We start from the raw sequence: 13,799 nt of genomic DNA, 5'->3' as shown, positions 1-13,799 counted from the left end.
CCCCCCCCCCCCCCCCTTTTTTAAATACTTTTATTCAAAAGTGACAAATGTACAATAAAAAGTCTATTTCAAATAAATGCTGTTCTTTTTAACTTATATACTTATCAAGTAATCCTTAAAATATAACATGCATAAAATATTAAGCAGTAAACTGTTTTAAATATTGATAATAATTATAAATGTTTTTGAGCAGCAAATCAGCATATTAGAATGATTTCTGAAGGATCATGTGACTGGAGTAATAGACTGGAGTAATGATGCTGAACATTCAGCACAGGAATAAATTACATTTTACAATATATCAAAGTAGAAATTAGTTATTTTGACTTGAAATAATATTTTACAATATTACTGTTGTTTGTTGCATTTTTACCTTGCTGAGCAAAAGACTTATTTCAACATGACTTGAAGGCCACATCATTTAAAGTAGTCTTGAATATCAGGTGTATTTAAAATCATAACTTTAATGCTGAGTGACAAAGATTAATTACAGTGGCATTAACCATACGGACTCAATCTAGCAGCTGGGAGCAAATTGCAGATAATAATATGAAGCCGTAGGCCTACAGACTGAGATAGCTTAATGATCTTAACATTAGTCTTATAGTGAGAAAGTGGGTCGTATGGTCACAGAGTTTAAACCCATCTTCAAAAGAAAGCCTTCAAAAGAATGAAAGTTTTCAGAATGGTATCTTCCATTAAATGCCTCGCCCTCAAAGGAGTTATTCAGAAGAACAACAATTTATTCAAAGCACCTTCTAATTAAAAGCATGTGACAGAGAAACTGCTATATACTCCTCAAAGAGGTCAAAAGTCACAAGACTTGTGTTGTGAGAATGGAAATGTAGCCCAATGTTTATTTATAACATATAGTCAACAGTCACTGGAGAATATTTTAATTCTGGTCCTGTAAAATGTCTTTGGTGTGTGTGTGAAAGCTTTGAGAAATGTAGGCCTCCACTTATCTGTGATGGTATTAAAGAGAGGATTCCTGTCAGTTTTATATGAAAAGAAAGGCTTCCTTTTCATCAATGAGTGCTCAGCCTGAAGAGGTTTGACTTGCACTTAAACGGTAGTTTTGTGCAGAAACGGATGAACTAGTATTAGTATGGAAGCAGGTCCTTTAGCCATGAATTTTGTCTTTTTTGCTATCCCAGATTTTTTTTTTCTATATTTCAGGACAGGAGGTAGGTATAAGAAGGAAAAGCGCCCAGAACCATCATCCATTAAATAATTACAATTTAAAAAAATAGTATAAAAAAATTGAACAATTAAAATATCAAAGCTTTGATTTTCAAAGGACTTTTTTTGCTCAACATCTCGTCAGTGAACCCAAATATAAGGATAAAATAATTAATTGTGTTAGACCTCATGAAATTATTTGGCAACGCAATTTACTTTCCATTTCCTATTAAAACATGAATTTCCATGGAAGTTGTTAGTGATGAAAAATAATTTTCAAGACATTGCATGCACAATAAGTAATTTCTAACTGATGAGCTTAATTTCACTATTTTATTTTTTTATTTTTTATTTTTTTTAAATACTTCCAGGTTTTCCGTGACAACTTTCTGTGACTACTTCTTTGCAGGTTGTACATACAATTTGGATGTTCTTATCTCAGTCTCAGGCAGCATTTTATTACAGATTTCTATATTCCCTTCCTGATAAGATGACACATCACTTTTTGGTTTCCTGTAAGAGAAAGAATGTATATATTTTATATGCATATATCTGCTAGTTTCATCAACTTTTAGGAGTACACTGATGTCAGAGCCAAAAGACGTGCACTAAAATTTTGTAAAATTGTGTTTTTATTCCCAATACTGACACAGCAGACTTGATGACTTAATGTAGACTCAGATCAACCTCAGACTCTGCTACATCCCCCTCTGAGTTGGACTAGCTAGACATCAGTCAGGAACTAACTATACACAACATGACCTTGTGATCTGTGAAATACCAGCCTGTCATCCATCACCCGCATACCATCTCTACCAACGAACTCCTTTACCCTTTCACAACTCATTGGTTTAAGTTCCAGCTCACAAGTTACACAAGATTTTGGTCTTCCGTTGCATTAGAAATCGTATGATTGAAACAGTCCCTACTTGTAATGCTTTCACTGTGTAATTCAGGTCCTTTTAAGTCTAATTAGAAATAGACTGCACTTTACTAAAGCCAGCCGATATTAAGCAAATGAAGTTAAGCGCAGTGGGAGACTTAAATGATAGGGTAGAGCTCTTGATTGTTTATAGATGGCTCCCCGTATCAGCGGTTAGGCACTCATTAACTCTCGCAGACATTTGAGAAGCAGAGAGTTTATTTATGTAATCTCTAGACAAGATACTCTGGGCTCTGTCAACAGGAAAAAGCAAATCATGCCTCAGACAGCCTCATGTAAATTTATGACATGCAAGCCATCAGATTTGACTGTTAATGTTAATGTCGTGTTGTGTTGTGTTGTTTAAAGAGACCCACAATACAACATAAATGATCTTTCATTCAGATTTATCCATAAATGCGTCGTTTTTGAGTGGGCACAGCCTTATATTTTGCCTTGAGTGATCTTGTAATTCTCCATTCGTATAGTCAGCCCAGACTGGGGGCCTTTAAGGCAATAATTTCAGACTTTTGATAGTAGGGGGTGAATAGAACTGGGCCTCTGTTTCCCATCAGAGGATCAGGTCTACCTTATGGCTACACTCCCACCTCTTCTCGATGATGCTTTTCCACTGAAATCTTTTCTGGATTTCTACCACCTGCTAGTTTCTTTAGCTACTCCTTCCTCAAGATCCTCTTGAGGGCTTAACCCTGTGTGGAGCTTGAAGAAGCGGATGATATCATAACAGAATTTTATTCCTTAGTGTGAAGATCATTTTAATAATCTAAAGAACCTTTTTCCACTATAAAGAATCTATTGTGGAATGGAAAGATTCCATGGATGTTAAAGGTTCTTACTGGAACCATACATGCCATTAAAGAACCGTTATCTTTTAGTAGTGTTGCTGAATTAATTTGTTGGCATAATTGACTATATCTTTTATGTAGACAACAAAAGCCGAACTAATAATTCGTGGGCAATGTAACTGTCATCGTGAAACATTCATACTACCATAGTAAACCTTTAGCTTTTTGCCATCTGCCCCCTCTGTCTTAAAGGCACAATATGTAAGATTTTTTTATTAAAATATCCAAAAACCACTAGAACAGTGGTTATATATTTTGCTGACTTGTGTACTTACATTATCCCAAATGTTTCGAAGAATGTTTAAATCCAGAGAAATAAGCAATTTTAACTAGTGACACGGACCGTGTCTATAGTGTCATTGTGTCGCCTGCCAATGACGTCATAACCCCTTGATTTCCGGTTTTGTTTTGTAGAAAACATGGAAACACCAAAGACGCTTTAATATGTTGTGCGTTTTAATAGACCGGTGACGACCGCACAGAGTAGCATTATAACAGAACTTTCAAATGTATCTAGTATGATAAAACAGCGCTGCTTTTTTTTCCCCCACATACGCTTGACCGGAAGGAGCGGAAGCGGTCGACTGTGGCATAATAAAAGCTCCGCTGCTTTCGAGCCGTGTGTCACGCTCGTTCAGCGGCCTCGTTTCCCTTCGACGGCTTTCAGCCTCACCCTGCTTCATACTACTACGTTAACAAATCATTAGCTCATCCATGAACATGATTTCTGCCCAAGTCCCATCAGATTGCATCGGCTGTGGGGGATAAAGACGACAACTCCCATGATTCCACACTCAGCGTCATCAAACTACGCCTTTGTCTATTTGTTTATTTTGAATATGCGCCCTCTAGCGGCGAAAATTACATATTGTGCCTTTTAAAGACTGTAGCAGCAAGCTCTTTAGTCATCATTTCACTAGTAAATGTATAATGCTAGTAGTAGATTTCTGAGAAAGCAAAGTGTTACATAAGACCTGCGTTCCAGATCATACTCGTCTTTGTGGTCAGTATCCAGTGAGGTGACGTCTTATCTGAGAGTGCACTAGTTTTTAAGTTTACTCTGGTGATAATGTTATCTGTGGAAAGATCCTGATCTTTTTTTTTTTTTTTGGCTCAGAAGAGATCATCCTGTAGGAAAGCATTGCTCACGTACTGAGCAAACTGGTCAGAGAAAGCTCCATGAGCTGATTTTAAGTTATATTTAAAGCTGACACCACACATGTCCATGAGGTTTTTTTTTTTGTCAACATCAAGATTTTAAATTAAAATAAATCAAAATATAAGGGAATATGTGTGTTTTAGGTGCTGTAAAGTCACCATCTCCAAGTTTTTCACCATTTTAATCACACTTCATTTTAATAGTCTATCTGGCATGGTGTTACTTTTGAACATATTCTCAATAAATACAGTACTTTTGTCATAAAAATGCATGCATAATAATTATAAAGGATTTTGCATGCTCTTTGAAGACCTTCAGAAGTTCTTCTAATGTATCAGGCTGTAAAACCTTTTGGAACCCACAAGATCCTGTAAGACACTCATAGGTTCCTCTCTCAACCCCATAATAACGTTAAGAGCATTTGAGCAGCTTGAAATGTACATTGACGTTCCTTCAAATATTATATTTGAGGAACCTTCACGGCATGCCTAGATGATCATGTACCTGCCAGAGGTGGATAAAAGCGTCAGTGACAAAATAGTAAAGTTATAATTTACTTGAGTCTAACTTACCTTAAACTCAGCCGAGAGTTGAGGAGTGTACTGAAAAGTCCAGAGCCCTCGGACCAAAGACGCGAGCCGCTCCGTAACCTCTCCTTTCTCCTGCTGACCGTTCTCATTCTTTATAAATCCGTTCATTGCCCTGTGACACAGGTCCAGTTTATATCGCTCCAAACACAGGTATTCAGCGAGCAGGTCCGTGTTGCTCAAGCACTGCACGACGGCGTTCATGAAGCAGGTGTTGCCGTGGTTCTTCAGACCCAGCACGCCTGGCGTTTTATCCCCGTACAGCGAGAACAGTCGCTCTTTCGCGGAGGAACGGCGGAGAAGCGATGAACTTTTCCTCACCTGGCTGCTGTCCTCTTGTTTCACATGTCCCGGGTTTCCAGCGCAAGGTGCGCTTTTTCCAAACCCACCATCATCATCCTCAGCGTCCGACCGCTCGGTTGTTTCTCCGCCGCTAGCCAAGCTCCCCAAACTTTTCAAGATCTTATTCACCAAACTTTCCACGGGTTTAAACGATTTCCTCCGGAACAGCTTCCCTGCGCGTTTCGTAGAGTCCTTTTTCGCTTTCTTGTCGCGTTTATCCATATTTCTTGCTTATTTCCCTCTGGATTACTAAACCGTTCAAGCCCACAGAGTGTTATTATCCTCACCTGATGCTGCGTCGGTATCCAGCATTGCGGACGGACAGTAGCGGGTTCTCACGCATCTTACGCTCGCCGTGAAGGAATGATTGACAGGTAGCGCGGTCAGCAGCACGCACTCGTGTGACGTCATAGCGGCAGGCGGTTAGGAACGAACGACTGAATGATTGACATTTCTCCTTAAACGGCGGTCAGCGCGAGCGCTCCTGGAACTTCATGCGAGCGATGGAATGATTGACAGGCAGAGCTGTCAGTACGGCAAGCCAGCGTACAAATGATACAGTGACTTTGAGGGGCTCGACTATTTTAAAGGAATTTCAGCTTTTTAAAGGATTTTTAAAGTACTTTGTGTACTCTGTGTTTACGGTGTCTCTGTCAGCAGTTAATTTCCGGGACGCAATCAGTAGAGTATTGTCTTGCTTTAAAGCAAATTGTAATATTGCGCCACTAACTCATCAATGTCGAATATCTGAAATCTCATTTTTGACAAACCAAAAAGTTTTATTTTATTTATACGATAAAATGATGCATATTACTTGTCAAAACTATAGCATTGCTTTATTATTATTAAAAGCCATGTTTAAATATCTATCTATCTATCTATAGGCTGTCTGTCTATCTATATCTGTCGTCTGTCTTTCTGTCTATCTATCTTTCTATCTATCTAGCTGTATATATGTCGTCTGTCAATATCTATCTATCTATCTATCTATCTATCTATCTATCTATCTATCTATCTATCTATCTATCTATCTATCTATCTATCTATCTATCTATCTATCTATCTATCTATCTATCTATCTATCTATCTATCTATCTATCTATCTATCTATCTATCTATCTATCTATCTATCTATCTATCTATCTATCTATCTATCTGTCTGTCTGTCTGTCTCTATCTGTCTGTCTGTCTGTCTGTCGTCTGTCTTTCTGTCTATCTATCTTTCTATCTATCTAGCTGTATATATGTCGTCTGTCTGTCTGTCTGTCAATATCTATCTATCTATCTGTCTGTCTGTCTGTCTGTCGTCTGTCTTTCTGTCTATCTATCTTTCTATCTATCTATCTATCTATCTATCTGTCTGTCTGTCTGTCTGTCTGTCTGTCTGTCTGTCTATCTAGCTGTATATACATGTATGTCGTCTGTCTGTCTGTCAATATCTATCTATCTATCTATCTATCTGTCTCTGTCTGTCTGTCTGTCTATCTATCTATATCTGTCGTCTGTCTTTCTGTCTATCTTTCTATCTATCTAGCTGTATATACATGTATGTCGTGTCTGTCTGTCAATATCTATCTATCTATCTGTCTGTCTGTCTGTCTGTCTATATCTGTCGTCTGTCTTTCTGTCTATCTTCTATCTATCTAGCTGTATATATGTTGTCTGTCAATATCTATCTATCTATCTATCTATCTGTCTGTCTGTCTGTCTGTCTGTCTGTCTGTCTGTCTATATCTGTCGTCTGTCTTTCTGTCTATCTATCTATCTTTCTATCTATCTAGCTGTATATATGTCCTCTGTCAATATCTATCTATCTATCTATCTATCTATCTATCTATCTATGTCTGTCTGTCTGTCTGTCTGTCTGTCTGTCTGTCTGTCTGTCTGTCTGTCTGTCTGTCTGTCTGTCTGTCTGTCTGTCTGTCTGTCTGTCTGTCTGTCTGTCTGTATGTCTGTCTGTCTGTCTGTGTCTTAATCGAGATTGCTGTAACGTATGTGTATGTGGAGCCCCCTGCTGTTTAAATGTCAGAGGTGTCAAGTATGGTTGAATGCTCCTCATGTAGCTCTAGTGACCAGCCATTGAACTGATCTAATGAATAGACCACAAAGACAAAAGTTTTCAAAATTTGAAGAAAAAAAAATTAAATAAATAAATAAAATTTGTGGATGTTGTTATCACCTCTGATTATTTAATATCGCTCCATCACCTCCATGATGTTGGCACTGTGTCCTGTTACCATATGTCTTTAGCTGGCCTTTGAGTAACCCCACACCTTCACTGGTTTATCATCACCTCTTGTGGACAGAGAACAAACACTCAGTCAGAGCAGATTTCACATCAATGGTGTTTCCCCGGTTATCTCTTCACTGCCACAGAGACAGTATTTAGTCACAAAACCAGACCACCTACAGTTTTACCATTTCTCCAGCATTCAAACTGCCAAACCGCTGATGTGGTTTTAAACTCAGTCTGTCCTCTTTACATCTGAACAATCAGAGGAGATGAATGTCTAGGATAATGGCCAAAATGATCTTATTTTTAGATTTCCGGTTCTTTGCCCTTTATTCTACTGAGATCTTATATGCAAAATGAGTTCAAAGTACTAAACATGCAGAGCTTAAAGGCTTTTTGTGTGGATAAATGTCTCTAGGTTGGCAGCTATCTCTTTCAGTGTGCCATCCCTTTGCAAAAGAGCATATTCAAAGATATTTTTATCTTCGGAGGTACATTTACTTGCTTCCTTCCTTTCTTTTAGTTGCTTCTATGTGATCAAAGACACAGAACAATGCAGAAAAGCATGACATAACCACTAACCAGACTGTTTGCATGTGGACTGGAAAATGAGAAGAGAAGTTATAAGTCTGGTTTTAATTTACCAGAGTAATTCTGTCTAGTCTGGTTTGCAGAGCAGCGTCATGGTTCTCTACATTTTTTATTACTGTACTATAGTGGTCTGAAAAAAAAATAAAAAATAAAAAATAAACACATTACAACATCATTGTGATATAGAAAATAAAAATAAATATGGGCACAAAGGCAGAAATACAAATTTAGACAGGCAAACACAGGAAACACCCCTTAGGCAGAACTTTGCTTTTGCATGCAGCACTGTATGGAATTTCAGAGGCCTAGTTTATCATTGGTTGATCCACATTCTCTTCATTAGTGGAAGTCAAGATTTACCTTCACAATTCATGGCAAATTTACAAAAAGACTAATAGAAATGTGTAGAAAATATGCTTGTCAGTTTATGACAACTAGATCAACCATTTTGCATTTAATGACTTACACGATGAACTAATGACCAGATGTTTTGGGGGATACGACTGTTGCACAGAGAACTATATAATAAATTTTGAGCAACATGACAACAGCAACTGATAATGTAGGAAACCGCAGACAAATGTACATGATCAATTGCATTAATGTACCAAAGCAATCGCAACTTGTTCAAAAAAATGAGAAACTGCTTTTATGATGTGCACAAGTGACTAGATGATGTGGAGGTTGAACAAGTAGTTTTGAGAATTTCATTTCTGATCTGAGAAATGCACCAAAGCGAAAGATTCCCTTGCACAATTCATGGCAAATTTACAAAAAGACTAATGGAAATGTGTAGAAAATATGCTTAGTTTATGACAACTAGATCAACCATTTTGCATTTAATGACTTACATGATGATTGCACAGAGCTATATAATACATTTTGAGCAACATGACAACAGCAACTGATAATGTAGGAAACCGCAGACAAATGTACATGATCAATTGCATTAATGTACCAAAGCAATCGCAACTTGTTCAAAAAAATGAGAAACTGCTTTTATGATGTGCACAAGTGACTAGATGATGTGGAGGTTGAACAAGTAGTTTTGAGAATTTCATTTCTGATCTGAGAAATGCACCAAAGCGACTGAGAAAAACTGTAAACGTCTAACATTAACCTCAACTGTTTTGAGAGGATCAAGAGAGACCTTGGGGATGAAAAATCAACATGATTATGGGGTCTGCTGAATCCAAAAACAATCATTATCTCTAAACAGCCATGATAACATGCTGTTAACACAACACTGCGAATGCAACTCTATTAGCAAGCTGTGCAGACCAAACAGATTTACACCAAATACTGATAATGAAGGAGCTTTACTTTCTACTGAAAGGAATAATCCCATAAAAATAGTCAAATTCTTTCTTTCTTTTATGAAAAGTACTCATCACACAGAGAGAAATTCAACGCGAATCCTACTATGAAGAAACAACAAAAATAAAAAATGAATCCATGGTATGAGTATCAGCGAAAAGGTGATTAAATTAATAAAGTGAAAAATATTAATTTAGAATAAAAATATTTCTAAAATATTATATTGAAACAATACAGAAAATAAAGCATCTGTGTTTTTACCAACATTTCCTTTAAGGTAACAATATGCACCTTTAGGGACAAAGATGTACCTTTTGAGAAGCTACAGCCCCAGTGACAGCTTTGTGTCACAAAGCTCAAAATGTTTTTTGTTTTTTTCTTTAATAGTACTGTAGGTGTGTATCTAACATTTCTGATTATATGGGCTCTAAGGCTTGATGTGAGTTGTTTGACTTGCACTTGGTGTTGCAGACTGAAGCTTTGGTCTCTGTTACGGTTATGCATTCATTGGTTCGGGGAAAGATGCCTGTTGCCCCATACTGTGAATGTTTACCATCAGTATCAGCATATTTCACTAGTACAATACGCTAGACTGCAATCTAATCTTTTTTTCCCGACTGAAAGATATAAACATTTCTAAAATCTCACCGCACAGATATTTATGTCATGACATCCATATCACTAATTTTAGATATCACTGTCATTGAACCTTTTGCAGATTATTAGATGATTATGGCTGTCTCTGTGCTCCCGAATCCTTTGTCGATGCAATCAGATCAGACTCTAAGTCCAGGTAAACTCTGGGTCTACGTGTTTGATGAACAATGAAAGACGGGGGAAGTGCTTCAGAAACCTATTTGAATACAGTCATTATTTTTGAAGTTCGCTCACTTACAGAAGCTTTCATTTCATCAAAATAGATCTAAAAATAGTGATATGTGAGGTGCACGTCAATATGGGTTAGCCTAGGGCGCCCGCTCGTGGTAAATCAAGGTAGCGTAAGCAAGAAAGAGACATAGCTATAGCTATTATATATGTTTTGGTTGAATGACTGCTCTGTTGTGGCTAACACTAATGGAGTGAACCTGAAGTGTAGGTAAAATAGCATCAGTCTCTCTTCCCTTAATTGGTGGCCTTAAAAGCCCTTGTAAAATGAAATCGGAATGCATCCTGCCCTGTCAGGTCCTCAGTGTTTGTTCTTCCCATGCAGTGAAAATAACTTGAAATGACTAAATTAAGTGAAAACGACTCACTGAAAGAAGAAAACTGCGGACTGAACTACACATGGTTTATGTCTATACTTAGTGTTTAGCACAATCCTTTCTTCAAGTCCAAAACATTTTGTTTACCAGTGTTGTTATTTGTTATGCTAATGAAAACTATTACATTTGTTAATTGAAATGAAGCTGAAATAAAATAAAATATAAATATTAGAGTGACATTTTTTTTCATGAAAATTAAAAATGTTGCCTTGGAAAGTAACTGAAATAAAATAAGTTAATCTACTAAAATTACAAAAAATTGAAAACTGAAATAAAAAAATTAATGAAAGCTATATATACACACACACACATATATATATATATATATATATGAAGCTTGCTTATAAAGAATAAAATAACAAAAACACATGAAAGCTATTCGTATTTCTTTTGAAATGTTTTGAAATTTCAGAATATGCAGTCTAAGAAGGATGGGGGTGTTATAGAGGAATCTACTGTATATGGGATGGACATTTATGCATAATGTGTACTGACCATTTGCCCGCTGACACCTTTGTCCAGTTCATATTGCTCAGAAATGGGCAATTTAGGGGTCAAACCAGGGTCGTATCCGGCATGGACCACCCATCCGTATGCACAAAATCCATTCAAGTCAACATATGTTTGAAAGAAGACCCCAATAAGCATGTGTGATAAATGACCATAAAAAAGTCATAAAATGGGCTCAAACAAAGCAAGTGCTTTTCTGTCCTGTTGAAAGAAGGATTTTTTGTTGCTGACCTTTTCCAGCGTAGGAATCAGTTTAACACTAAACGGCTCTTGTACACAAAGAATCACTTTCAGCTGAGAGAGAACCTTACGTTTCGAGATTCCCCTATGTGTGGGAGAGCAAAGGATGAGCCAGACTATTAGACTTCATCAAACAGATCTTTATTCAACTGTGTCTTTGTCATAACTGGAATGCTTTGACCCCAATAAATCATGTGGAAATATTGGTTCTTCTCTGTACAGACGTTTCAAAATGGTTTGATTCAAAGGTGTAGATCAGAATCGATGCATATGCTTTGGATCAAATTAGAAAGGCAACCAAAGAAATGATTTTACAGTGTTGTTGCAAATTGCATTTTCACCAAAAGAGGGCACAGTTCTGAAACAAATGGCAGTGGCATTCGGTGGTTTTTAAGATGATTTATGTACTATTATAGAATTTATTAATTCTTTGAATTAGCGTTTATTTTTTAATTTTCAGTTTTCATTTTCCTGTAATTTTATTAAGGTTTAGTTATAATACCAAGATAATTTGGTTATGTGCTTTTGTCATTTTTATTAATTTTTTATGTTTCTGTATAGCTTAAATTAGTATTTATTTAGGTTTTAGCTACTTTAGTAATTCAAAGTAAACTTACTTTTCAGTTTGTTGCAACATTTCTGTTTGTTTATAAACATAAAATGTTTATTGTTTTAGTTTAACAATAACACTGGTGCCATTTTACATAAACAAAACTAACTTTTATCATCTTGGTTAATCTGATCACATCCGATCTTACAGATGATAACCTTGTTTGTTGCCACACTGGAACAATTTGTAATGTAGGCTATACAAATCAACTGAAGTGAAATTCAGTTATGTCTACTAATTAATCACTTCATACACACATAAAAGAAAATAAACAAGTATGTTCATTTCAATGTCAGTCACTTCAATTGGTCCTTTTCCAGTATAATTCATTGCAGTCTTTATCCTGTGGATTTCAACGTTTTGCAAGAGAAATTAAACAAGCTTCTATCCCTTACCAAAAAGTTTATTTTATTAAGTATACTTAAGTAAAGTTCAAGTATATTTTAAGTATACTTTATGTAGCAAGTATACAAATATCAGTGTACTAGTAGTATACATGTAAGTTACTATTACAATACTCATTGGGACTAAATTGGCCCACTTTCCGTAGATAGAATCGATCAACACCCCAAAGCTTGACAGTCATTATTACCTCTTCATTGGTCGACATTACATCAACTTTGCACAGTTTTGATGCTGTTTTATGTCTGATGATCATGTTAGATTACATGTGGAAGCATCTGTTGTTTCGGTTTCTTCTTCACTTGTGTTTTTTGGAAATTATGTACAGAAAATGTGTACTAGCGCCCCCTACGGTATAACAATGAAAACACGGATTCTAGGAACACAAGTATAGCTCAAATATATTTAGACTTTTTCTAAGTAGGCTATAAGTCAAGTATACTTAAATGTCATTTTAAGTATATTTCTGAGAAGTACATAAAGCCCATTTCTGAGAAATACATAAAAAGTAGACTAAAAGTATTCTTTGCCATTTTTAGTTTAAAAGAAGTATACTAATAACACACTTGAATAAACTTCTTTTTCGTAAGTGATTATTAGAAATGAAAAGTTGTGTTTTTTATAATCAACATTAAACATACATTAAAACCTTATCGAATGCACATTATCTCCTTATTATGCATAAACACATCATGAATCGTATTGATTTGATCCAGTGGTTCATGTTGGGCTGATTCCATGAGCTTTAAAAGAAAGATCTGTGTGTGGTCACCATCACTATTTCACACGCAAATGATCAAAGTGTTTAATCTGACTCGTTTCAGAACTGTTGGTGAATACATTTATTTAAGACAAGCCAAAAGATAAAAGCAGACTGAACTGGACTTCCCCATTGGCTTCTTTCCTGCAACTCTATTGTAAAAGACCAAAGTAAGCCGGCCCTAATCAGCTAGACTCTGGTGTTAGTGGAGGTTTAGATGCACTCGATTGGTTCAGTGAATATCCACAGGTACTCCTTTAAATTAGCATTCGGTTTATATAACATGGTAACAGAGGGTCAATGTGAAGTCAAATGCATCTATATTAACTGTCGAATAGGTAGTCGTTGGTGTATAAGACAGGTCTTTGGGTTTAGACATACGTCGATAATCATTGATCATTTTCACGCCCACGTGAACTCTTGCTGCTAAAGACGTCATTACTCTCTCTTTTTTTTTTTTTTAGTGTATATGTGAGTTCCAACAGTCTTCAAAGACACATGAGTGCAGCATATGTGAAAATGAGCCATGCTGCAGTGACAAATGTGAATGTAGCAAATTAACAGTTCCAATCATTCCATCATTTTAGCATTAGGTCATTGTAATATCATTCTTAAACAGTGCCCAGATGTTCAGAGTTGGCCTTCAGAATCCCATGAGGAGATATAGCAAGCATGTCTGCTGTTTGGCCCGTGGTGTAGTGGTGCTCTCTAATGGAAAGTTGTTTGTACAGATTTGTATTCTATAATTTAGAGATCAGCAAATAAACCCATTAAAATGTTCCACAAATATTTTTCAATCATATATATTAGAAATGA

The 13,799-nt window shown here is 36.3% G+C and overlaps 1 protein-coding gene across 4 annotated transcripts in view; it reads right to left on the bottom strand.

Moving 5' to 3' along the window:
* The window catches only part of LOC107703885 (ubiquitin carboxyl-terminal hydrolase 43-like), a 13,003-nt gene extending 7,450 nt beyond the window's left edge, over positions 1-5,553 (bottom strand). For all 4 annotated transcript variants that reach the window (XM_016506683.1, XM_016506682.1, XM_016506685.1 and 1 more), the window contains exon 1: positions 4,702-5,553. In XM_016506683.1, coding sequence (XP_016362169.1) covers positions 4,702-5,280 — 579 coding nt within the window. In that variant the 5' untranslated portion in view covers positions 5,281-5,553. The remainder of the gene's footprint in view (positions 1-4,701) is intronic.
* Between the last annotated feature and the right edge of the window lie 8,246 nt (positions 5,554-13,799).

The sequence above is a fragment of the Sinocyclocheilus anshuiensis genome, unplaced genomic scaffold (genome assembly GCF_001515605.1).
Source record: "Sinocyclocheilus anshuiensis isolate Anshui unplaced genomic scaffold, SAMN03320099.WGS_v1.1 scaffold1159, whole genome shotgun sequence".
Classification (NCBI taxonomy): domain Eukaryota; kingdom Metazoa; phylum Chordata; class Actinopteri; order Cypriniformes; family Cyprinidae; genus Sinocyclocheilus; species Sinocyclocheilus anshuiensis.
This window is presented reverse-complemented; position numbering and strand designations above follow the sequence as displayed.